The 27,938-nt window shown below is 39.8% G+C and overlaps 1 protein-coding gene across 2 annotated transcripts in view; it reads left to right on the forward strand.

The window, feature by feature from the left end:
* Positions 1-27,938, forward strand: part of LOC134541460 (peptide transporter family 1) — a 130,116-nt gene that overhangs the window by 7,208 nt on the left and 94,970 nt on the right. Inside the window, exons 1-3 of one of the 2 annotated variants that reach the window (XM_063384933.1) lie at positions 2,158-2,217; positions 11,914-12,041; positions 19,611-19,675. In XM_063384933.1, coding sequence (XP_063241003.1) covers positions 11,972-12,041; positions 19,611-19,675 — 135 coding nt within the window. In that variant the 5' untranslated portion in view covers positions 2,158-2,217; positions 11,914-11,971. Of the gene's footprint in view, positions 1-2,157; positions 2,218-11,913; positions 12,042-19,610; positions 19,676-27,938 lie in introns of those variants that run through there. The other variant, XM_063384934.1, reaches the window with a different exon arrangement.

Raw genomic sequence — 27,938 nt, forward strand, 5'->3', positions numbered from 1 at the left:
TGTAGCTAACCTATCCTAATCGACCGCAAAATTTAATGCCACACAGGTTTATACAATGAGATATGACGGAGGGAAAAAAAAAAGCGAGCATGAACTTCGGGAAACTTCGCGTGTGGCTCTCTCGTCTGTGAAATGAAGGCTTCCCGGTAGTCGACGTAGCTGCTCCGGCAGAGAATTCTAGCGGCGGGTGCGGAACTACGTGTGATTCGTGTCAAGAAATGTAGTTTGAAAACACAATTTTTGTGTATTCATCACGATCGTAATTAATTTAAAAAAATTCCACATTTACTTATTGTGAATATTAGTGATATAAATTGTGTTTACTAACTTTTTCAATTGTATTTTCCAGTTTATTTTTATATAAGTAAGGTTATGTTCTCCTAAGTATAATTTATGTGCACTATAAATTATTGCATTATTATTCATTGATTTTCATTATTAATTAAAATAAATTTGGTATATTTTATATACGTGCTTTTATAATATTGAATACTAAGTAAATATTTAAAAATTTTAATTTGATTGGATTTATACTTAACCACGTGTTTTTATAATGTCACTCCAAGCCCTTTTATTATTTTATTTATATTATTTATTGCATGCAAAATCAAAGCATTTATTTTTACTACGCCAAGTAAGTATAGTTTCTAACGCGCGTACATTTTACACGCGCGTCAGCCGCGCCGGACACCTGACTCGGGGCGAGTGAAGGTTGTGTTTCTGCGCCGGCGGCGCCTGGGGGAAGCCTACGATTCACTCGTCCTTCTGGACATACCCGAATGGGAAGCCTTCATTTCACAGACGAGAGAGCCACACCGTAAGTTCCCCGAAGTTCATGCTCGGTTTTTTTTTTTTCCCGTACCACAACAGGTGTATTTATTTGGGATATAGCTTACTCATACGTAGAGACCCGGAAAATTCGCGGGTTCATTTCGTGTTATGCTAAAATTCAAATAATTTTACCTTAGCGCTGCTTCTGTCATTGGTTCACTGTTAATCTGGAGGACTGAGGGCCAATTAGAGACCCTCACTGATAGAAGTGTCGAATCACAGGCCACCCAGTCGAGACGACTCACAAGTCAACAGCCAATGAACAGTTGGCATTTGCCCGAGTGTGTAAAGGATATTGGAGTCTATCCTGGAGGACATTGAACCCGCGAATTTTCCGGGTCTCTACTTATACGTCATACGTAGAGACCTGCAAAATTCGCGGTTTCGATGGCCTTCAGGATAGACTGCACATACCCCTGTACACTCAGGCAAATAACGCAAGTTCATTGGCTGCCGACTTGTAAGTCGTCTCAGCTGGTTTGTCTGTGATTCGATCCTTCTTTGGTTGAGGGTTTATTACTGGTTGAGATTCTTCCAGATGAACAGTAAGCCAACAGCAAAATTTTCTAAGAGGTATGTGTGTTTGAATTCTAGCCTATCACCGAATTAATCTGCGTATTTTGCAGGTCTCTAGTCATACGCCGATCTATCTCATTGTATAAACCGGTGTGACATTAAATTTTGCGGTCGATTAGGATAGGTTAGCTACATTGTAAATACTCTAAAACATTAGGATGGTTGGTTATATTAGGTAAGTATAGCTACATTAAAGATAGTACCGTAAAATCATTTTATGGTTGCTTAGCAAATAACCTTTTTAATATGTAGTTATCCAGCGCTAGGAAACCGTTTACATAATTTCACAGTATCTTTAATGTAGCTATCCTAACCAAATCAACCGTCCACGAGGTTTTAAAGTATTTATAAGCAATGTAGCTAACCTAACCTAATTGACCATTGGTTATCATGAGTTGTCCAAAATAAACATTCACGGACACACGGCAAACGAAAAAATATGGCGGCGTACAAATAAATACCGTTGCCTTGTTTATGGTCTTTAATTTTATCAACACCGCCATATTTATTTACAATGAAGGAAGAAAAAAAAACTTCCGAAGATGCACGATTGGGCGCTTGGCTCTCTCGTCTGTGAAAAGGCGGCTTCCCACACATCACGAAGTTGCACGGACGTGAGTGAGCGGGTATGTCCAGAAGGACGAGTGAATCGTAGGCTTCCCGGCGCCTGGCGCGCAGCTGTGGCCTCGGCTGCTCAAGGTTAGCCATGAGCGAGTAGCGGCGCGGGCCTACCCGACCAGACCGCACGCCAGTGCGCGCGCGAGGTCCTGGCCGCGCTACTGTGCTGCTCTGATCCCCGGGCGAGAGGAGGTAAGAACAACTGGCGCTCCGTGCGGCAGCCCGTCACAACTGTGACACTGCCTGCTGCGACTCCGGTTTCTCTTGCAACCCGACATGCTTCACACACAGATGCGGCAGGAACACGTGGGAGCCAAAACCCGAAGTTCCCCGAAGTTCCTGCTCGGTTTTTTTTTTCGTACCACAACAGGTGTATTTATTTGGGATGTAGCTTACTCATACGTCATACGCCGTTCCATCTCATTGTATAAACCGGTGTGGCATTAAATTTTGCGGTCGATTAGGATCGGTTAGCTACATTGTAAATACTTTAAAACATTGTGGATGGTTGTTTATGTTACGTAAGTATAGCTACATTTAAAATACTGTAAAATCATTTTATGGTTGCTGAGCAAATAACTTTTTTAATATGTAGCTATCCAGCGCTAGGAAACCGTTTACATGATTTCACAGTATCTTTAATGTAGCTATCCTAACCAAATCAACCGTCCACAATGTTTTAAAGTATTTATAATGTGGCTAACCTAACCTAATTGACCATTAGTATCCTTTTTATCAACAGAGCCATATTTATTTACAAAGAACAAAAAAAACAAAACAAAAAAACCGAAGATGCACGATCGGACGTTTGGCTCTCTCGTCTGTGAAAAGAAGGCTTCCCGGGGAACACGTGTCTCTGTATGCTTGTATTTCATACAAATTTAACTTGTGTTTAAAGTATTTAATAATATTTATGATTTTATTTTGAACGAAATCTAATATTTGATTTAATATATATATATATATATATATATATATATATATATATATATATATATATATATATATAAAAGTTCGGCCACTGTAACACCGACAAAATTTCAACCACGGTTGACCAAGGAGTCCAAGAATGAAGTGAGTAGATCGGGGGTAGACGCCATCAGCTGTGTCGGCGAGGCGGGATGTTAAACGCGGCATCTTTAGACAACTGAGATATTAGAGCGGTGAATATAAAAGGTGTAATGCAAGTCCCTTAACCGCTTTCAAGAATCTGTACCGTTTGTTTCACGCTAAAACAAAATTATTAGAGACCGGAAAAATTCGCGGATTCATTTCGTGATATGCTAAAATGCAAATAATTATACTTTTATGCAACTTCTGCTATTTATTGGTTCACTGTTAATGTGGAGGACTGTGGGCCAATTATAGACCCTCCAGTCAAAGCAATATCGAATCACGAGTCCCCCCCAATTGAGACGCCTCACAAGTCAGTAGCCAATGAACAGGTGAAGTTTGCCCGAGTATGCACAGGATCGTGGAGTCTATCCTGGAGGTCATTGAATCCGCGAATTTTTCCAGTCCCTAAAAATTACTCTTCTAAAGATACACTTTTAAAAACTTGATCCGGGAGCAAAAACTACTTTTCGGCCCGGTGCGTAGAGCTCCAGGAAAAACAACGCGATTTAATAACCACACAAGATATCCGAGTGGGGGTCTGCTCACGAAAAGCATTTAAGAATTCTCTGAGGTCCGAAAAGTACTTCTGATTTCGGATTAAGTTTTTAAACTGTATTTTTAGAAGAGTTAAAATGTCTAAAACGCATGTTTTCAGAGTAATTTTTAGGCGTGAAACAACCAGTACAGATTCTTGAAAGCACTCAAGGGACTTGTGTTACACCTTTATCTTCATTTCTCCGCCATGTAATGTTACGGTCACCGCTCATGTGCACGACGAGAAGACTGCGCGCCAGTCCAGAGGAGACACCGCGCTAGAAGCACCAGCGAGCGTCGCGCTTATCATCCCACCTCGCCGACACAGATACGCCCCTGACGAGGCGGGACCCTTCAACGGCTCACATGTCCACGGTCAGGAAGATGGTTTTGGGCGTGGACGAAGTCGTCACCGACGTCCGTTTAGAAATTCAACTAGAATCTCACTCCAAGTCACGTCGTATGACCTCTCTGTTCGTCCACGCAGAAGACCTGGATTCGATATTTGAGATTTTAAACGTTACCTAAGCACGTGAAAGAACGGGAAATAAATTTGAAACTACGTAATTTTGCAAAAAAAAAAAAAAAATTAATTGGCAGTGTTGTGCCATTTTGACATTTTGCTTGAATGATCCATAACTAGGGGCAGGCATTTTTCGCGAAAAGATCTGAACACTTATTAGACTGCAACAAGGTATATCCGCACCAGGGGTTTCTTCCTTGTGATTGACGGCCGTATGCGTGAGAAGTCGTTGACTTGTTTGACCGAGCCACTCAGGACGCGTTTACTTCCGCAATGAATCACTGTGATTGGTGTTGATACAATCGATGTGTACCTGGGAAAAACTCACCCAATCACGAAACACAGACGGTGCTACAGTGTTTTAACGTTCATCTAGTCTCGAAATCTTTTCGCGAAATCTGCATGCCCTATCCATTACTTGCCAAGTTATCGCAGTTCCTATTTTTACAGCATGATTAGTTAAAATTACCTGATTAATAAACTTTGCCACATAAGTCCTGCAAAGGTTTTTTTTTTTTTTTACAAAATTACAGCATGTTTGATTTTATTTGAAATTGTTTAAAGTATAAAAGTTATTCAAGATTGCGTAGCAAAAATAAGTAATAATATTACAATACGGATACTTGTAACTATAAGTATCTAATAATTGGGTGCTAGGTGAGGATTTGAAAACTTTGGAAAAATAATGCTTAAGATAGCTAGAAAACTACGAAACATATTATAATTAATCACAACCGTCATTAATTGACCTATTGACGTTGATATCATGGACAATCTGTATAACCATCGCTGTATAGGGTTGATAAATAGGGGTTAAAATAAAATAAATTAATTAATAATTCCCTTAGTATTCATGCCATCAAATACGTTCACATTTTTTGTAAATATTATAATTTTTATCTAAAACTTTTGTCTAAAACAATTTTTGATAATACACACCATTACTGCAAGGTGTTGATAAAACCTGGGATTGAAATAGGAAAATAAATAAAATTTCCCTAACATGTACTCTATCGAATTAATTTTTATTTTTGTTTAATTTTTTTTAAATGTGGTTGAAAACTTTTGTGTAAAGTAAATTTTATGTAACGAACCATTACTGCATGGGGTGGAAATAACAAGGGTAATAAGACAAAATAATCATTACTTTTTAAAATAGATATAATATCAAACCCGTTACAACTTATTGTACAACTACTAAACTTTATCTAAAACCTTTTGCTGAAATACTTTTTGATGAAACGAACTATTACCGTAAAATAGGGGTTAAAATTAAAAAAAATATCAGAATTACCTTAGTACATATCAAATTCGTTCAAATTTATTCTAACCATCTTAATACATTCTTAAAAATTTGTTTAATTTTCATACTACAACATATTTTTGCAAGGTAGTGCTTGAAAGTAAAAAAAAGGGCATAAGTTCTTAATAGGTGTAATATGAAATTCGTTCTAAGATATTTGATGCTGGATTCGTTGGGTTAAAAACATTCAAAATATTTTCGCCGCATGGAACATGAGAACATTTTTCATCAATCGTTTTGGAATATTGGAGAACATATATAATGTTGTGTACATTGAGTTATTGAAATGTTCCAGAAATTTATAGAAGTTTCCGAAACATTTCCAGAAGAAATAGGAGCTCCGAAATCTACCTACGCCTGTAGGCTATGCCTAAAGGGATTTTTTTGGGTATATGTAACACAAATATTCACGTAAGATTACGGATATTTGTAAATTTTTTCATTTACATGAAAACAACTGTAACGCTACAAAATAATGTTCGCATTTATGATTTGTGTTGTCCCAGTACCTTCAATAGTTAAAGTTATTTGTAAACCGTTCCCTGAATATCTTTCCTGTATTAACTGCGCACATTAATATGCATAATAAAACAAAATAAAGTCTAATTATTGAATATTCGATTATATTTTCCATGGTTTAAAGAAAAAATTGATTTAATGAAACATCTATAAAAAATAAAACTAAGCGCTAACTTTTGTACGGAACACTCAGTATTATCTCGAAAAAAAACGTGTTTTTTAATATATTTAAAAATAACGATAGTTTGTGTTAATAATGTTCGCATGCTTTCATGTCCATTGTCTGAAGTAGCTTTGTTTCCGGGTTGTAGCAGTGTCCTAGGCGAATAATTAACCGACGTTTCGGTCAACATTGCAGTCGCCATCATCAGGGAGCAGTTACCACGGTGATGGTTTGTGTTGTTTAAAGTTGCAATATCTTTCTTGTAGTATTACAAACTATTTCTTCGCAACTGGTTTCCTTAAGCAATCTTTCGTAAAAGTACAGAATATTTTTTTTTTCTGTGTACAAGTGCAAGTGGAACAAACAAACAAAAAAGATGATACGCCACTCTCTTCCTGAATGTTTCACTTTCCGTTACGCTATGAAGACGGCATCGCCTTTAACTGGCCTACGGCTGTATACAAGTTTCACTTGATGTAGTGAGGTCTAATATGTTGCAAGTGTAAATTATGAAATCATTCCAGCCGCTATTTAAAATAAAATTGGGGGCATAACCTTCTTCAGCTGTCTGTGAATGTTGTTGAAACAATGCAGAATACAACATTTCGCTACTGGTAATCCGTAGGTCTTAATCGAGTGCTGATAAGGCTTATCAACCACAGATATTACTCAATTGATGAACACGTCTAATGCTTAATTCCTATATGTTCCGTCAGTGGAAAAAATATTGATGTGTTCGCAACACATCTTATCTTTGTATTGTATATTATCATCCTGTGACGGTTTTTGACGATGGATTATTCGGATCTTGGATTATCACAGAATTCTTCGTCAATGAGTGGAATTAAGGTGTCTCCGCTAGGATTCTGAAGCTTAATGTTGCTTATCTGGAATAGAGGTATCCATTCTTATTTCAGGTTTCTCAAAATCCGTTTGCACAAAATTTTAAACTATTACTTTTTATAAATGCAAAAAAAAAATCACGTACAAAAATTAAGTCAAGCGTTCAGTTTTATTCAAGAAATGCATTAATGTTTGGCAAGTTCTCTGAATCTTTGTTGTCTCAATGGTTTGTTGGCAATCACGAAAAGTTAGCTATCTAGCGCTTCTTGTCAAAAAGTCCAAATTGCCGTAGAGTCCCGATTATCTAGCAGATTCATTTCACAACACAGGCTGGACTCAAATTGACAAAATTGTTGAACTCGGTCACAAAATTTAACGTAGAATTCCATAAAATAAATTTTAAAAATTTATAAATGTACGCACATTGTATTTTTAACCACATTTCTAAACGCGAATCACTGTTTCCACACCCCCCGTTAGAATTCGCTGTCGGAGCAACTATAATGACAATTTAATCATTTGATTAGCAGACCAAATTTTTAACTATATAATCAAACGGCACCAATAAATGCGAAAAAAAAAAATTGAAAAACAAACTAAACCCTGGTTTTGGATCTGATTATCGACAAGGAATTTTGTTAAAAATTTTGGAAATGTTTTAGGACGTTTAGGATTGCTCATGGGTAGAGACCGGAAAAATTCGCGGTTTCAATGACCTCTAGGATAGACTCCATGATACTCTATGTACTGGGATAAATTGCACCTGCTCATTGGATACTGACTCGTGAAACGCGTCAACTGGGATGCTTGTGATTTGAAACGTTTTTTGTTGAAGGTTTTTCATTGGCTTAGAGTCCTTCAGATAAACGGTGGTCCAATCGCTGACTCAGCATAAAGGTGTACGAGTTTGGAGTCTAGCCTATCGCGAAATGAACCCGCGAATTTTTCCGGTCTCTACTCATGGGTAGCGGCAGGATTTTTTTTTAAGCGACACATTACGTATGGTTCATTAGACTGCAAGAAGACACGCCCACGCTAGCTGTTGTTGCCTCGCGATTGGCGATTGTGTGCAATAGAAGCTACTGCCCTTTTAGCTGGGCCAATCCTGACGTGTTTGCTTCCGCCCTGCATGGCTGTTATTCGTGTACCAAAAGTTTAACGCGTAGCTGAAAGAAACTCAACCAATCAAGAAACACAGACGATGCTACAATGTTTCAAATAAAAGGGGGGGGGGGGGGGTTTGTCTGTAAAGTCGGTTTACGGACGATAATTTTACGTGATAACGTCATAAGAAAACATTGATGAAAAATTGCATACTTTTTTAATTTTCCAATATTATTTACAGTTTTTGCATATTTAATTTAAATAATTTGTTTAAATATAATCACGAACTATTAGTTATAGAAATAAACTGAAATCAAATCAATGTTAATAAATTGTTTATTTGAAATGACGAAATTGGACAAATAAATATAATTTTTTTAAATTCCTGCTTTTACAAAGCCCACCTTAACATGTTTGATATTATAGAAGATTTTCTCGCACGGTGGTTGGCCGGTTCTTGCTCGCTCGGCTCAGGCGGAACGTGACAATGAGTCATGCTTTTTCGTGCGTGCAGCCGGCTTTCATCGATTTATAAGACGTTATCACGTCAAAAAAAAAACTGATCTCCGATTTTTTTTCTCTCGCGAAAAATGCATGCTCTTAAACGATAAGAAAGTCATATCCTTTGGCAGGTTCCACTGATTGGATAAATACTTCTTACACTCGTTTATAACTAGATACCTGAATAATTAGCGATTTATTTCGTGATGGGCTGAAATTAAAATAATTCTGCATTTAAGCTTATATTGCTATCGGGCAATAATAGTTAGGGGCATGCGTATTTCGTGAAAAGATTCCTGAGTCTAGCTGAGAGCTAAAACACTGTATGTAGCATCGTCTGTGTTTCGTGATTGGGTGAGGTTTATTTAAGTTCCATGTCGATTGTAACAACATCAATCACAGTAAACACAGTGCGGAAGCAAACGCGTCCTGAGTGGCTCGGTCAAACAAGGCAACGACTTCTCTCGCAGACGGCCGCCAATCACAAGTAAGAAACAGCTGGTGCGAGTATAGCCAGTTGTAGTCTAATAAGCGTTCAGATTTATTCGCGAAAAATGCCTGCCCCTAGTAATAGTTAGAGACCGGGAAAATTCGCGGATTCATTTCGCGATATGCTAAAATGCAAATAATTATACTTTTATGCAACTTCTGCTATTGGTTCACTGTTAATATGGAGAACTGTGGGCCAATTATAGACCCTTAGTCAAAGCAATATCGAATCACGAGACCCCCAGTTGAGACGCCTCACAAGTCAGTAGCCAATGAACAGGTGAAGTTTGCCCGAGTATGCACAGGATCGTGGAGTCTATCCTGGAGGTCATTGAATCCGCGAATTTTTCCAGTCCCTACTTATGACTTCGAATTCTTCTCTGAGGCCAGACTAATACGTGTAACTCCCGAGTCTCTAATAATTACAATTTGAAAAAATGTTCGTCCAGCATTCTGATGCATTATTTAATTTCAAAATTAATAAAAAATTGTAAAGTTTTGAGATTTCTCTGATTTAAATTAAACTTCGATAGTGTGACATGGTTCAAAACCCATTTGAGGTTATCTGTCCAAATATATTGATGAGAAAAATGGAAGACATGTTCCGTCTAATACTACCCTTCCATCTCGATTGTCAAATATATTAGAGATAAATATTTGACAAGTGTGGCAGGCCTTAATCAAGAAGGTTTACGTTCAGGGCAAGATGATGGTCGGTAAAAAAAGTTGGAAGGGGCTGAAAGATTATCGTCTAGGGAAGTACGAAACGTGGACTTTCGCAGTTCGCATTATTATTTATAATCCTCGTCTGTGTTTTAGGCCGTGGAACCGCCTTAGCACACGTTTGAAAATGCCAGTGCGCAGTTGTGCTCTAGGTCGAAGAGTGTGTGTGGACTTTGCTCTTGTCCGCCGCCATGATAAGCCCTTACGACAGTCGGCGTCAGTCGTGACACAGCGCTTTTTTGATCGATAAAAGTTTTTTTTGCAGCGTAGTTACAACATTACGAGCGTGCGCTTGAACTTCAGAGATAAAATATTATAGTTTTAATTTTACAAAAAATAATGAGCAAGTCTTTCAGTACTTGCCAGTGATGATGTGTTAATGGCCCGTCTACAATAGCAATGTCCTAAACTGTGTCCGAAGGACACTCGTCGCTGATTGGTCCACGTGACCCTCTGACGTCATGCGTCAAGTGGGCGAAGGTCCGAACCTACCTGGTCTGAAGACATTCGTCAATTTGAACCTTTTTGTCCCAACCTGTTGTGCTTCGGACACAGAAAAAGAACAGAACACTCACGATATTTGGATTTCCGGTTCCCGTTTGAAAACGTGGTGTTTGTTTTTGTTATTGAAGGAAATGGAAGGTGGTGTTAGTCACTTATAACTTACATAACTTTAATAAGTTCAATCTCAAACTACAAAGCAAAGCATCAAAACAATAAACAAAAACATTTGGTTTGGCACATTTACTGCGCTCTGGTGACAACTTTAGAAATCAGTACATCCGGACATCGGACATCGCAATTGTGGACAGGGCAGTTTTCGGTGAGACAATGTGACGTCACTCACATTCGGATAAGGACACGGACCACGCACAGGTTCGGACTATTGTAGACGGGCTCTAACAGTGCAACCTCGGTAACGAGCAAATCAATGTGTTCTCATTATGTTCATGATGCAAATAAACTTATAGTACGGAACTCGAGCACGAAATTTAACGTAGAATTCTTTCAAATAATGCCGAGCGTTATAAATACACTGACAAACGAAATATTCTTTTTTTCAAATGCCAAAATTTCTGCATTCGTATCGCACACGTACTTTGTGCGTCCGCCGCTAGAATTCGCTGCCTGAATCGTAAACGTGACTTGCCACCATCACTCCGCAGATAGCAGCACGAAGCATATCGGAATTTTTAAAGTATTAGAAACATCTCTGATAAAAGCGAAAAATACTTGAAAAAATTTGAAACCCTTGATTTTGTACCTGATTTTCGACAAAGAGTCTTTATTAAAATTCACTAAAACGTCAATACCATAAGGTTTCCGCACATGTTAGAAATTATACTTATATGAAATTACTAGAATATTGACCTGAAACATTTTAAAACACACATTATATCACCAAGTAAAAGGTTTATTAAACTGTTTTTGCTCAAACGTTTGAAATCAGTCTGTAAATACCTACTTTTTACGTACAAATCTAAACCTTATTGAGCTGATTCAACATTATTATTATGTCATTGAATTTATTTTTTCCAGTGAACCACGTCAGTAAATTTACCCTTCTTATCTATGCAAGAGCGCGCTCTGACGTTGTGCTACCGAACCTGTTGGGATTTTTCAATGCGAATGTGTGTTATAATTAGGGGCATGTATTTTTCGCGAAAAAAATCTGAATGACCATTATACTCCAACAAGGTATACCAACATCAGTGGTTTCTTCTTGTGATTGGCGGTCGTCTGATGCTTGAGAAGCCATTGCCTTATTCGACAGAGCCATTGAGGACGTGTTTGCTTCTGCGCTGAATTGCTGTGATTGGTGTGCTGACAGTACACGTGTACCTGAAAGAAACTCGACCAATCACGAAACACAGACGATGCTAAATTGTTTTAACTCCCAGCTGGTCTAGAAATCTTTTCGCGAAAAATGCATGCCCCTAGTTATAATCGTTGCAATGCCACTTTTCTTATTTTAAAGCATGCGATTACTTAAGTATGACTATTTTAGTTCACCAAATGTATATTTCACCGCCATCAATTCTCCACTAGATGTGTCTCTGCGTGGCTCAGGTGCAGGTGTCCCAGTGAGACAGGACGTCGTGCCAGGCGCTAGCAAGGACCCTTTGGCATGGCCTGGTTCTCCGCAGAGCGCGCACTCCCAGACTCCGAAGACGAGACCTTGTTCGCTGTCCACGAAGGTTTGTGCACGACGAGCCCTTAAGGCACCCCGCCTACCCGGGCACACACACGGTGCGCAGAGCTTCAGGAGAAACAACGCGATTTGATAACTACTCGAGACATCCGAGTGGGGGTCTGCTCACGAAAAGCATTTAAGTGTTCGCTGAGGGCTGAAAAGTGCCTTTGATTTCGGATTAAGTTTTTAAACTGTATTTTTAGAAGAGTTAAAATGGCTAAAACGCATGTTTTCAGAGTAATTTTTAGGCGTGAAACAACCGGTACAGATTCTTGAAAGCACTCGAGGGACTTGCATTACACCTGTATCTTCATTTCTCCGCCATGTAATGTTACGGTCACCGCTCATGTGCACGACGAGAAGACTGCGCGCCAGTCCAGAGGAGACACCGCGCTAGAAGCACCAGCGAGCGTCGCGCTTATCACCCCGCCTCACTAACACACACACACACACACCTGACGAGGCGGATCCCTGAAGGAGCCAGCCTCGTCAGGGGTGTATGTGTGTCAGCGAGGCGAGATGATAAGCGCGACGCTCGCTGGTGCTTCTAGCGCGGTGTCTTCTCTGGACTGGCGCGCAGTCTTCTCGTCGTGCGCATGAGCGGTGACCGTAACATTACATGGCGGAGAAATTAAGATAAAAGTGTAATGCAAGTCCCTTAAAGTGCTTTCAAGACTCTGTACCGGTTGTTTTACCCCTAAAAATTACTCTGCAAACACGCGTTTCAGCCATTTTAACTCTTCTAAAAACACAGTTTAAAAACTTAATCCGGAATCAGAAGTGCTTTTCGGCCCTCAGCGAACTCTTGAATGCTTTTCGTAAGCAGACTCCACTCGGATATCTTGAGGAGTTTTGAAATCGCGTTGTTTTTCCTGAAGCTCTGCTCACAGTGTGTGTGCCCGGACAGGCGGGACCTTTATCACCGACCCCCGAGAGGACATGTGTTCGAAATACACGTTCGCGTGACCGTTTTGTACTCGCCAGATATGTGTAATACATCTCATCCGGTAAATCGAGCAAATCCACGTGTTCCCGTGTTGCAAATACGCTCGTGATACGAAAACTCGGACACGCAGAAACTGTTTTCAACAACATTTCTAAACGCGAATCACATTTAGTTTTTTTTTGCACCAACCGCCAGAATTCGCTGCCGGAGCAACTACGTCAACTATTAACACTAAACTGCGGCTTTGGATTCTGATATTCGGCCAAGGAATTTCATTTAAATACTGCCAATCTTGTTGGAATTAAATAAACAGTTAATACTGTAAAAGTTTATCTTTGTCTTTGTGAACTTTGGTTCGTGTAATCCGCCACAGATGGCAGCACCGCGGTCACAGATTTGCGTTCTACGTGACTTCCGTTTCATTCACGAAAACCCGAAATGCCGTGTACAGAAAGCTAAGTTGTTGCACATAATACATTGTCTGTTATAATTCGATTTTCGGCAAATACAATATCGAAAAATAAGACTTTTGGTACACTTGGTATCAACAGCGGTAAAACGTCAAACAAGGTTAGTGTTCGTAAATATTATCAACTGTTTGATATTTTACAAATCAAAAAATAATTTTTTGGTAAATATCTTAAGTAGTGAGTAAAAGTAAGTTCTGGCGTAATGTATTTCTTATAGTACTAAGATTTTCGTGGTGGCTTGTCAATCGTCAGACTTCGGGCATGTTCTGAGAAATCCATCTCTGCATGAGATATGAAATTCTATTCAGTGTTACATTTAATTATGAAAATATGTTACTAAATCAGCACTTACAATACTTTTATCAGGTGGAATTCAAACTAAGAAAATCATTACCTAGTCAATTAATATGCCACAAGAAATCTGAGAATCACTATCATGCGAGATGAACTTCCTTCTCCTTGGTGTCTAGCGAAGTCCTCCTTCTCTTGCGATAGTGAGTGAGCATCCCGTATCCCAAATAAAACAGCGACTGCCTGTACACCAAACACATCATGTGGCGCCTACTGTTACAAGAACCTGCAATATGTTATTTGCATGAGTTAAATTAACTCTCGCTGTTTAATGGAGCTATTATATCCAGTTGCACCCTTGAAGATTCGTAGCCAAGAAGCCTGTAGCTCTGTAGCTTAGTAGTCATGTAGCTAGCTGGAGGCTCTTAGACTCGTAGTCTGATAGTCATATTGCCTCGTAGACTTGTAGTCCTGTAGTCTCGTAGACTTGTAGTCTTGTAGCATTGTATACAAGTTGCCTTGTAACCAAATTTTATTAGGCCTAAGACTACTGGAGCAGGTGACTGTTGGAGCCAAAGACTTTCGGAGCCAAAGACTTTCGGAGCAGGTGACTGTTGGAGCCAAAGACTTTCGGAGCCAAAGACTTTCGGAGCAGGTGACTGTTGGAGCCAAAGACTTTCGGAGCAAAAGACTGTTGGAGCAAAATACTGTTGGAGCAAAATACTGTTGGAGCCAAAGACTGTTGGTGCAAAAGACTGTTGGAGCAAAAGAATGTTGGAGCCAAAGACTGATGGAGCAAAAGACTGTTGGAGCCAAAGACTGTTGGTGCAAAAGACTGTTGGAGCAAAAGACTGTTGGAGCAAAAGACTGTTGGAGCAAAAGACTGTTGGTGCAAACGACTGTTGGAGCAAAAGAATTTCGGAACTAATTACTTTTGTAGCTTATCTGGGTGACCCTCCTTTACCTGACACACCCGCTCGACTTTGAACCTCTGTCAAGAGTCTATCGCCCGAGTTGCCTTGTGTTGTGAAACCACGTGAATGACTTCAATCAAAGAGATTGAGTAATGATGGCAGCGATAAGCGAGCGAACAACAGCGAGAAAGTCCTTCCGACAGGTGCAACGCGATGGAAGCGACGCGAATATATATGTATATATACATATATGCATATATATGCAGATATATGCATATATATGTATATATATGCATATATATGTATATATATGCATATATACATATATATGTATATATATGCATATATACATATATATATGTATATATATGCATTTATACATATATATGTATATATATGCATATACATATATATGTATATATATACACATATATATGTTTAAATAACATCTTAGCTCTCTGTTTACTGAATTTGGCAGGAGTAATTTCGTCATTGGAACGGAAGTCGCACGGGACGGAAATGTGTGACCACCGTGCTGTCATCTGTGACGGATGGCGCGAACCAAAGTTCGCAAAGACAAAGGGTATGAACTGTTTAGTGAATTTGAATAATATGGGAAGTATTAAAGAAAATCTTTATCCACTGTCGAGTTTCAGTATTTTTCCCCCTATTTATTGGAGCCGTTTCATTTTATTGTATAAAATTTTCCTCTGGTAGTCAAATGATTAAATGGACCACGTTGCTGCTCCGGCAGTGAATTCTAGCGGCGGTTGCGGAGACTACGTGTGATTCGCGTCCAGAAATGTAGTTGAAAACTAAATCGACGTATATATTTAACCACACTCGTAGTTTAACAAAAAAAAAAAAAATCTACGTTAAATTTAGTTTTCGATTTTCGTATTTAAACATTGTATTTGCAACACGAGAAATACGAAATTGCTCGTTACCCAGGTTAGATGTTACGCATATCTGACGAGTACTGAAATATTCGCTTACAATTTTTGACGTGACAACGTCTAATAAATCGATGAACGCCGGCTGCACGCACGAAAATGTGTCCCTTAACGCACATGGTCCCGTTACGCTGTGTCCTGTTACGCTCATTGTACGCTTGCGCCGCATTTATCTCTCTTCCACTCGATTGGAATAACCATCGATTTGACTTTTTCGAGGCACATTAAACTTGAAACACTCCCATTCGTTCCCTACTTTTCCTATCATCGTCCTATCCTTAACAGAATAACACATATTGGAAGAAGTTAAAAAGCAAACACGTATAAAAGTAATAGTTAAAATACTCTCTTCGTTGAAGTAATAAAAATATTTGAATTAATGAGTGCAAATAAAAGTAAATTTATCAATTAAAGTGTAGGTTTCATTTCACTCCTTCTTTGTATCAATACAAAATAGTGATAATTCAATAAAAATGATTCAATTTTATTCATAAAAGTATGCAATCATTTCATCAATGTTTTGTTATGACGTTGTCACGTTAAACTATCGTCCGTAAACCGACTTTACAGACAACTATTTTTTTTTCTTAACCGGGAAGTCTGACGCGTCCGACGGCAGTTACGTCGCCTGACGTAACAGATGCGTCTAACGTGACAGGTTAGGAGAAAAAGTTCATTTATTTCGCATCGCGTCATTCACTTCAGTTCCCCGTCGTGCTGTTCTGGATTTCAGCGATGATGTGGTTCAGGTTCCTTGTGGCGTTACGTAACGTGTCGTTTTGGTGCTTACGTTCTCACCAGCTGATTTTTACTATGTGAAAAATGTTTTATGATACGTCTATCCTTGGTGTCCTGTTATAAGGCGGTATCTTTTTTTTAATCTCTTCAACCCGTCATTGTGTTTACCAGTTGATAGAGCATTCGAGTGCCGAGTTGTAAAGACGTGTAAGTAATCTTTTTTTTCTTTCTCTAACGACTCGTCCGTCAGTGCGATGTCAAGGGACGCATTGACAATAGTCACAGAGGATACACACACCCGAGTCATAACTGTGAAAGTAATTTCCCCCCTTCCCATCCCCCCCCCCCACCAAAAAATAGCCATTGATGGAGACTGTCAACAGAAGTGAAAACTTAAAACTTTGTTTTTAAATGTGTAATATGACATAATTTCTACGTCAAATGTAAGTAAGAAAATGATTTTGGTATTATATCAGTACGATGTCAGCATGATAACACATTTTTATCCTTACATCATATTTTAGTCACAACAGATGTCAGTGGTATGTAAGAACTACGTAAAAATTCATTAATTACCTAGCTATGACTTACCAGTGATGTCAGACCTAGGTCATGTATTCACGTGGTAAAAATTAACTTCACTTACTGCTACTACAGCATGTCGGTGATGCAAACTCACAAGATTTTTTACCCATCCAAAAAAGAGTCTAACACGCACATGATACAGTCGAGTATATATAATATAATGTATTAGTGTATATATGCGTGTACATGTACACAGGCCGGTGCGATTAGCCAGTCTGGCGCAACATGTCACTAGCATGTCGGTGACGCGAACCCATAAGTTTTTCCCCTACCAAAAAATCGCTCAAAGCTGCTAAATAAGTTTTCACTTAAAAAATTCCACCCAAACTCAAAGCGAACACAATGTCCATGTTCCCACCCCTTGAACGATAGTCTTCTGCCTCAACCAACTCTTCTTTATGGACCATCCTCTTTATGCTGTACCCGACCTGCTTGCTCTGTGCATGCCGCACTATCCCGCATGAATGAATTACATTTTTGACGTGAATGCGTCTTTAAAATTGCTTCCATAGTGGGAGGCAATTCAAAAAACGAATGATGATAAAATCGGGGGATAGAGTTTGGTGTTGCAACTACATATATATCATCTCCATCCATAATTTAATTACAACCACTGGATAACTGAATGATCGAAAAATTCGTTACGCTAAGTGAGGACTGTGACGCATCGCGCGCGGTGGAGGGGGAAGCGCCACCATTTTGAGGTAATTTTTTTATGCGTTTCGAGATTTCCATTTAGTACAACTTTTGACTCCGAGAAGCTACGACGTTCATTTGTGTTTCAAACGTCAGCTCTCGTCAAAATCTATCGATTGCATATATAAAACATTAGTGTAAAATAGTTACAGTGAATATAGATATATGGTGTTAAAATAAAAATATATTACCTGTTACGTACATGTATTCTCGTACAACACACGGCTGTGTCCATGACACAACCACACCCTTATTTTTTTTTGACGTGACGTCTAATAAATCGATGAACTCCGGCTGCACGCACGAAAAAGTGTCCCGTAACGCACATTGTCCCGTTACGCTCATTGTACGATTGCGTCGCATCTATCTCTCTTCCACTCGATTGGAACAACTATCGATTTGACTTTTTCGAGGCCCATTAAACTTGAAACACTCCCATTCGTTTCCTACTTTTCCTATCACCGTCCTATCCTTAACAGTATAACACAGATTGGAAGAAGTTAAATAGCAAACATGTATAAAAGTTATAGTTAAAATAATATCTTCGTTAAAGTAATAAATATATTTGAATTAATGAGTGCAAATAAAAGTAAATTTATCAATTAAATTGTAGATTTCATTTCACTCCTTCTTTGTATCCATACAAAATAGTGATAATTCAATAAGAATGATTCAATTTTATTCATAAAAGTATGCAATCATTTCATCAATGTTTTGTTATGACGTTGTCACTTTAAACTATCGTCCGTAAACCGACTTTACAGACAACAAATTTTATTTTCCCGTGACGCGGAAGCGGCCGAGGTGCGCTAATTCCCTGTGACGTCGCAGCAGTTGGAGGGGCGCGGCCGAGAGATGGCGTTTGACGAGAGCCGACATCTTGTCTCCGGCAGAGACTAGTTGACCTTCGTTGACTACCGCGACGCTACAATGTGCGCAGCACACGGAGCGCGCGTGAGAAAAATACACACACATATACAGGGCTGGCGCGTCCGTACAGGCGAACTAGACAACCGCCCAGGGCGCCAAGTAGCTGTGGGCGGCGCAGCACCACACACAACAGCTGATATAATATGTTTAACGATTACTGAAACTAGATGAAAATTGATTTTTGTAACAATTTGGAATGTTTATATTGATATAAGTAATTATTTAAAGTCCACGGTGACCTGTTTATGATTTGTAATAAGTAAAAAAGTAAAAAAAAAATCACAAGCCTGCTTACAAAATCTTAGGCTTACATTGATGTATTTTGAGGCAAGGAAATTTTTTTTTTTGGGTTGTCCGGCCGGTAAAAGGGGGGGGGGGGGCATTAAGGTTTTTCGCCTAGGGCGCCAATTTACCTTTCACCGGCACTGCACATATAGACATATATACACACATATATACAAACGCATATATACACGCACTTATATAGACACATATATACACACACACACAGACACACACACATATATATACACACACACCCGTACACGAGGAAGTCGGTGGCTGGTCTCAATCGACTTCTGCCGCAACGACTTCTCTCGCAGACGGCCGCCAATCACGAGGAAGAATCTGCGTGCATGGGTGTACCTTTTTGACGTGATAACGTCTTATAAATCGATGAACGCCGGCTACACGCACGAAAAAGCATGACTCATTGTCACTTTCCGCCTGAACCGAGCGTGCAAGAACCGGCCAACCACCATTAAAAAGTATGCAATTTTTCATCAGTGTTTTCTTATGACGTTATCGCGTAAAATTATAGTCCGTAAACCGACTACATATACAGACTAGCCCCCCCTTTTTTTTTGCAGTCTAATAGGCGTTCAAATACCTGTAATACGGCAATATTGCTTGTCGGGTCTTGTTCAAGGTAATCTGCAAGTTTGCCGCAAGCCGAAATGCTGTTTTGGGATACTGTTCGTTTCTGCAACGTGTACCAGTTTTTTTTCTTTCTTTTTCTTTTACGCCCGACTGTTCTTTTGTTTGTTGCAGAGACGTCGTTGCTGCCCGAGAAGAAACATGAAGAGGCCACCCTGGACACAGAAGCTGGCGAAGAGGTGAGTGCGTGCGGTAGCCTACAACTCACGTAGTTTCGGTTCCCTACCACGTTCGTGCAACTTCGAATTTCTCTCAAAAATTGAAATTAAAAAAATCTAAGGGTTAGGTTATGTTAGGTCAGTCACAACACGCTTGTTTTCATTGGAAACTTCTGATTTAGCGGCTGAAGTGGCGTTAGTACCAAAACGCAAAACTTCGGAAATCTTCGGAGATTATTGCAGGGAACCGAAACTACATGAGTTGTAGGCTTCCCGAGTTTGTGTCAAGCGACCATAGAACAAGGAGGGAGATAAAGAAGTGTGACTCTTACAGTAAAAAAAAATGAAACCTTTGTTTTTTCACGACACGTGACGCTATGTGTTGGGTGGGCCCATAACTACTAGCAATAAAAAAAGTTGGGGTTTATAATGTTAATTTAACTTCTTGACGACTAATTGCTTAGTAAAAGTGATTTGAATTGTGCGAAAAAAAACCTTAATGGTGTTTCGTAATAATTAGAGACCTGTAAAATTCGCTATTTCAAATCCCTAAAGGATAGACTCCATGATCCTCTACGCACTCGTGCAAATTACATCTGCTGATTGGTTACCGACTCGTAACACCTGTTGACTGGAATGATCGTGATTCGCTAATTCTTCTGTTAAAGATTTTTCATTGGCCCAGAGTCCTTCAGATAAACTGTGGCACAATAACTGAAGCAAAATAATGTCAAAAGTATTTGGACTCTATCATATCGCGAAATGAATCCGCGAATTTAAAATGTCTCTAATAATAATAATAATAATAATAAAGCGTGTTCGATATAAATGAGTAGGAAATGCAAAATAGCTGGTATGCTCCACCACAAAACATGTGACAACCAAAATAAAGGGAATTAATTTTCACTGATTTGTATGCCTGACAAGTCTGCATTAATTCTCACAGTGAGTATAGCCACGTTATAAATATTATGAATGCTACTATCTAGCGGTTGTGCCCAAAACTACTTCAGAAAACAAAGGTCTCAGTCTCGGCAATTGGAGTTTCTCCCCCCGTGCAAGTGACTGCGACGTCCCACAGTTGAGGACATCGGCGCTGCTCAGATCTAGAGTTCCTGTCGAGAGAGAAAATAACCCAACACAACACAAGTACTTTTCGGACACACTTACTTAATTAAGTAGTAAAGAGGTTTTCATCTTATTTTATTGTAATGAACGTGAAACTGAAGTCTGTAGGTAGAATTCACTCTTACCTTCTTTGTGTGTGTGTGTGTGTGTATCAACCAGATCTCGCTGTTACGTTATTATTAAGAGATAAGAGACGTGCAAATTTCGCGTTATCTTTGGAAAGAGGCTGGAATGCATTCGCTTGAACTGCGTTCACACTGAATTTTAACTAGAGATATAGGTTAGCCTCCATTATCCTCTGCCAACTTGTGAGAAGTCTCCACTGGGTAGCTTGTGGTTCGATGCTTCTTTGGTTACTAGTCTCATTATTAGAGTCCCGGAAATTTCGCGGATTCCTCTGGCCTCAGGATAGAATTCAAAGTTATAGGTGTGCTCGACCCATGTTTACTTTCCCATTGGTTGATTTCTTAGGGAGAACATTTTTATCCTTGTTACTTGGCACTACCTGATTCGCTTACTTCTCTCCTAGCTGGACATCGTTGGCTCACGGTCGTAGAGGGGCGTGTCCAGATAAATGCGGTCCAATCATGAACACAGTGCGACAGTGTGGAGGTTTCATTCTAGCTTGCGACTAAATGAATGCGCGAAAATTTCGTGGCTCTACTCATTATCCCAGAGAGCTCCAGTTATAATACTGGCCAATAGCAGACTCGGCAAAATGGTACACATATTTGAATTTCAGCCAATCATGAAATGAATCCTCCACTAATTTTTCCGGTTTCTCATCATAAGTGATTCCGAAATGCCTCTAAGAAATAAGGAACCACAAAAAACGGTATAAAATTCAAAACGATCCAATGGACCATACATACCCACTTAACTGTGCACAGGTGTATGGAGTTTATCCTGATAACAGAAATTACACGAATTTTACATGTCATTACTAATAAGCCATTCAGTGAATATAGTTAGTTACCTTAGTACAACATTTTATTTCTAGTCACTAGACAATGAAGTGAAGTCTTTATTACACAAAAAAAAATTTGGGAGCGTTAAACATTATTTTGTGTGTGTGAATTGGGTGTTGGTATCTGTGTGTGTGTGTGTGAATTTGGTGTTGGTATGTGTGTGTGAATTTGGTGTTGGTATGTGTGTGTGTGTATGTGTAGATGTACGTATGTACATATGTCCCACATGAATTTCCGGTGTTGAAGTACAGGAATCACCATAACCGCTTTCGGTCTGCGACATTTCGACAGAGTCGCTAGCGGGACTTAACCTACTCCGTGACACGTGAATGATGTATGGCCTGTTGTTACTTAATGGCCGCCTGGATAGATATGAAAGAAAAATTCCCGATAGCGCTTATCTGTCAAAAGAATATGAAAAGTGATGTATTGGCCCCGTGATCATGCTGGTATTGCTGAAACCTGATATATGGCGAGTATTATTTTTTTCGAAACTATAGCTTTTCTGTTTACACAGCGGTACGTGTCTACACGTCTCTGTTTTCAAAGTAACTTCCGAAAATCAAATAAATGTGATTCCTGAACTCAGTAAGTAGGCTATAACCTGATTATATATAATTTTTTTCCTGCATAAAGCATTACAGATTTCTACCGTAAATTCACTGTAAATATTTTACGAACAAATTATTTTTCAAACTAGTTTTACCCAGTACCTCAAAGTATAACCGTTACCTGAATAGCTTTCCAGTTTCAACTGCTCACATAAATAAGCATGATAAAAGAAATTAAACTGAGTGGCGCGTGACTGTGTGTGTGGACAGGCGCAAGGTAAGGGGGCGAACCACTGTCGAGCCCAGCGCCAGTGAGGAGTGCGAACTGCGGGACTTGACAAGACATTGAGTGACTTGAGAACATACATTTTTATGTGCGAGTGATTTGTGAACATACATTTAAAGTGTGGCGATATAATTAGTAGGGACCGGAAAAATTCGCGGGTTCAATGAACTGTTTCTACGCACACTCGGTCAAAAAAGTCACCCACCCATTGGCTGCAGTCTTGTGAGACGTCCCAGCGTAGCAGCCTGTGATTCGATAAAGCTTTGGTTGGGTGTTTCTCATTGGCTCAAGATTCATCCAGGTGAGTTGTGAGCCAATAGCAGCGGCAGCATTGAGGTATTAACTATTTGAATTTTAGCCTATCGTGAAATGAATTCGCGAGTTTTTCCGGTCTCTAATAATTAGTAATGCAAATATTAGTAGTTAATAAGACAGTATAAAATTAATTGGGCTATCCTTACGAACCTAGTTTTCCCACATCATTTCCAAGTTTTATGAAATGTCCACAAACTTTTTTTTCGTTTCGGTAGTTTTCTATTGGCTGCATTGCCATTCCTTCTTATAAATTTCACTACCAACCTCTGCATACCATCGAATGCATCCCACGATAAAGCTGTAGGTAGGGACACCTGTATTTCACGATTTAATTTCATGTCAAGGTATTTCACAAAACACTGTAGATTTTTCTAAGAATCATGGTCAATTGTGAGGGTGCAGCAGTACGGTGACCACATTCTCATTGGCCCCGTCAAGAGCGGGACGACACCTCTCACCGACCTCAGCCAATAACCACAGGAGAAAAGCTACAGTATTTTGTGAAATACCTTGACACGAAATTTATTCGCGAAATACAGGTGTCCCCAGCTGTAGTGTCAGCGCTACAAGTCTCACAGGGGCGCACATGTCAGCTCTGTGTCCCGGCGCGTAGAGGTGAAGAGACGTGTGATGCGCCAGCCAATGTCGCCCTTAGTGACACCCCCCATAGCTCGTGCGCCGGACCAGGCGGGCCCACCTTTAAACTGTGTTTTCATTGGTCACTGACGTATTAGCAAGCGCGGCTCCAGAAGGGGGGCGGTGGGGGCGATAGCCCCTCCCCAGACCAATTTTATTGATTAGTGTATATGTTTACTTAAACATTAAATTTCATATGTTAAAACTTTTATCTCATCAAAAGTTTGCATGGAGCTACTAAGGTTCTGTATTTGAAAACCTGTCATTTGTAAATAATATTCCAAGGCCAATATCTGACCACTTTCATTTTTTGCCACTATGACCTTTCTTTGTGCGATAGCCCTCTCCCGAAAAGTCATCCTGAAGCCGCCATTGCGTATTAGTGTACGTGTGTGTGTTTATCCTGACTGGTAGCAGAAAATAACGCCAATTTCGCAGGTATACGTTGTTATTATATATATATATAACTTTTTTTGGAAACTACGGAACTATTTCTTTCTCGGCGAGGACTTCAGTTGTTGCGGCAAACACGGCCTCCCGCGTGGTGTAGTCGCGGGTACAGTCTGTGCCGCAACCAGGTTCAGGTTGCGACAGTCGCGGACTCGTGATGTGGGTCAGTTCTCGCCGGATGATTGGGTAGTGCAAGTGAAGAGAGGGGGTATAGGCGTCAACGCCAGTTGATCTGCGAACCCTTCCTTAATCGTCCGAATGCTGCTCCACTTTTTCCCGTCGCGTTTCCAATGGACGACGGGGACGAATGATGAGGCGTCAAGGTCGCGTTCGCCATCAGTTCCGAGAAGACGAAATGACAAATAATAATAATAATAAAAAAGAAACGAAGCGCTTCCTTAATAAGGATCGCCGTCTTTCGCGGCAATTGCGTTGAGTGTTCTTGTCTTTGTGGGACTCAGCCGCGACAGAAGCTAAAATGTTCACCAAACGTTTTAGTACATTGTCATTTTTTTTTGACGTGACAACGTCCAATAAATCGATGAACGCCGGCCGCACGCACGAAAAAATGTGTCCCGTTGCGCACATTGTCGCGTTACGCTGTGTCCCGTTACGCTCATTGTACGCTTGCGCCGCATCTATCTCTCTTCCACTCGATTGGAACAACCATCGATTTGACTTTTTCGAGGAACATCATACTTGAGACACTCCCATTCGTTTCCTACTTTTCCTATCATCGTCCCATCCTTAACAGAATAACACAGATTGAAAGAAGTTGAATAGCAAACATGTATAAAAGTTATAGTTAAAATAATCTGTTCGTTAAAATAATAAACATATTTGAATTAATGAGTGCAAATAAAAGTAAATTTATCAATTAAATTGTAGATTTCATTTCACTCCTTCGTTGCATCCATACAAAATAGTGATAATTCAATAAAAATGATTCAATTTTATTCATAAAAGTATGCAATCATGTCATTAATGTTTTGTTATGACGTTGTCACGTAAACTATCGTCCGTAAACCGACTTTACAGACAACCAATTTTTTTTTTTTTTTCGATATCAGATGTAGACAGTGATTGTCTTCTTAATCTGAACATCAGTTTAACACGGCGATCGGTTGCACGGTGTATAAGTCGCTGCAGTGCAGCGCCATCTAGCGGCGAGTTATTGCTAAATATAGGTATAGCACGAGAAAATTCTCCATAAAAAACACTTAGAGGTGCCAACTTACATGGTTATCGGTCAAACGGTGTCTGAGTTTATCAACGTCATACATACCAACATACTATTGTATATACATACATTTATTAGATTGTTTCATATGTTTTCAGGATAACAAAAAAAAAAAAAAAACTCAGGAAAAAAAACTTGTTTTCTAGTGTTTTATAATTTAAAGTTGTAAGGTTCGCGATGTCTTGCGATTTTCGTATATTATAAAGGAACGTTTTTTATTATATACATTTAACAAAATTTCGGAATCCAAGAGGGCTGCCGGAAGTGACGTAGTCCAAGATGGCTGCCAGGGTCGAAAGGTAAAGGTCGTCCAAGATGGCCGCCGTGATGTCATATTCCAATATGGCCGCCGGAAATGACGTAATTCAAGGTGTCCGCCGTGGCTCCCTGGCTCCCTAGCCTAGAGCCTGTGCCCTCATACATACTAAACACACCTACTAGTAAAATAATAAGTTGTCTGTAAAGTCGGTTTACGGACGATAGTTTAACGAGACACCGTCATAACATAACATTGATGAAATGATTGCATACTTTTATGAATAAAATTGAATCATTTTTATTGAATTATCACTTTTGTATGGATACAAAGATGGAGTGAAATGAAATCTACAATTTAATTGATAAATTTACTTTTATTTGCACTCATTAATTCAAATATGTTTATTACTTTAACGAAAAGATTATTTTAACTATAACTTTTTTGAATGAAAGTGATTGTTTAATTGGAATGTTCAATTGGCTCCATAAAATAGTATATTCCCTTGCACGTCGGTTAGGCGGTTCAACTTGATATTAAAATTTCTAAATATTTTTTTAATTCGCTTTTATGTTTTCTTTTTGTTTATTGCTCTTTATTTTGGAAAAATGGAAAAATAACAAAAAATTAATTAATAATAAAATAGTTTAGTTAAAGTACTAAATTTAAAAGCTACTTTTGAAAAGCCCGCCTTAACCTATTTATTATAATAGTAGATTCATAGGCCAATCGAGCGGAAGATAGTTGCGGCGCAAGCGTACAATGAGCGTAACGGGACAATGAACGTAACGGGACAATGAGTCTTTTTTTTTTCGTGCGTGCAGCCGGCGTTCATCGATTTATTAGACGTTGTCACGTCAAAAACACTCTTTCATTACATCTACAGTTCACACTCCCCACTCGACAGTGGCTCTCTCTCTACTGCTAGTCTCTTACGTCTTACCTCTGTCCCGACACACTGCATCGCACTACTCACTCGTCCGTCGCACGCAACACAGTTCCGGATACTTCGCACACGGAGTCCGTCGCTTCGGCGTCCGCTCTCTCTCACAGAGGGGTCACCTCACTGTCCTCACGGGTCAGTCTACCCAGTCGTAGCCCTCCAAGTAGTCGCGTCTTCAGAATCCACGACTTGACGCTCGAAGCTTCCAGAACGACAGCATCCTTGTTACGCCACTCCACGCAGACGGGCCTCTGGGAATGTGCTGCACCCTCGAGAGAGTGTCGTGGAGAATCATCCTGGCTCAGCGGTGGAAGGGGGAAGCGGGGGTGGCGAGGCGCCGCTGCTAATCGGATTAGGCGTGTCACGTTAACGGAAGAAGGGGCGCGGGTTTGACTGGCTGGCTAGCATCGTCGCTGGAGTCCTCGCAACAGTCTTTAAAGGAAAGACGACCGCCAAGATTATCTGCGGAAGCCCTGCAGTCCTCTGTACAACACACCCATGTTTTGGGTCGCCACATTTCAGCTCAGGAGCTTCTACCAATAAGCAGAGACCGGAAAAAATTCGCGGATTCAGTTTCGTGATAGGCTGAAATTCAAACATGTGTAGGTACAATTCTGCTGGTTCTGCTATTGGCTCGCCGTTTAACTGGAGCTCTCTGGGCCAATGAGAGACTATCGACCAAAGAAGCGTCGAATCACAAGCTACCCAGTGGAGACGCCTCACAATTTAGTACCCAATGAACACGCGTGTTTACTTGAGAAATGCAGAGGATAATGAAGTCTATCCTAGAGGTCATTGAATCCGCGAATTTTACCGGTCTCTACCAATAAAGCACAGTACTTCTGGTGCGGAACTGGCATGGTCTGATCCTCCCAGGGACAGAACGAGTGCTGTAGCATTCTCCTCGCTCCAACTATTCGCTGCCTCGAACTGCTAGCGTAACACTGCCCACGAAGACTGGCCATCGGAAGAGGGCGAACGGCCATATCGACCGAAACTTTGGTAAATTCTTCTCTTTCGACACGGCCGAAAAAAAAAAAAAAAAGCCAACAAACCATCGATAAACTTTGTACATATTTTCAACATTCATATTCCTATTGGGTACGCTCGGTGGTAGAAGCTCGATCAGCATTTAACTGAGTCAATGCGGGAAGACTTACTGCAACACCCGATACGTTTGTTATCAGCCCCAAGATAACTACGCCATTTTCCCGAACTATAAGCGTGAGCTGGATATACAGTGGATTGCATATTATAATAAATTGTACAAAACCTTTTTTTTTGCGATACATCATCATCCATGTAAATTATGTAACAACCTAAAAAAAATCTATTTGTTTTTTTCCTGTTTTCGGGCTATACTCCACAGAGTTGTGCACAGTTAAATTTTTCGTAAGTTCTTTTTAGCTGGATTTTCAGTTAATCGGACGTGTCGAAACATTAAAGTGCGTACAGCATTTTTTTAAAAATCCGGACTGATGTCAGATAATAACGCGAATAATAACATGGTG

Source organism: Bacillus rossius, chromosome 18, assembly GCF_032445375.1.
Source record: "Bacillus rossius redtenbacheri isolate Brsri chromosome 18, Brsri_v3, whole genome shotgun sequence".
Taxonomy (NCBI): domain Eukaryota; kingdom Metazoa; phylum Arthropoda; class Insecta; order Phasmatodea; family Bacillidae; genus Bacillus; species Bacillus rossius.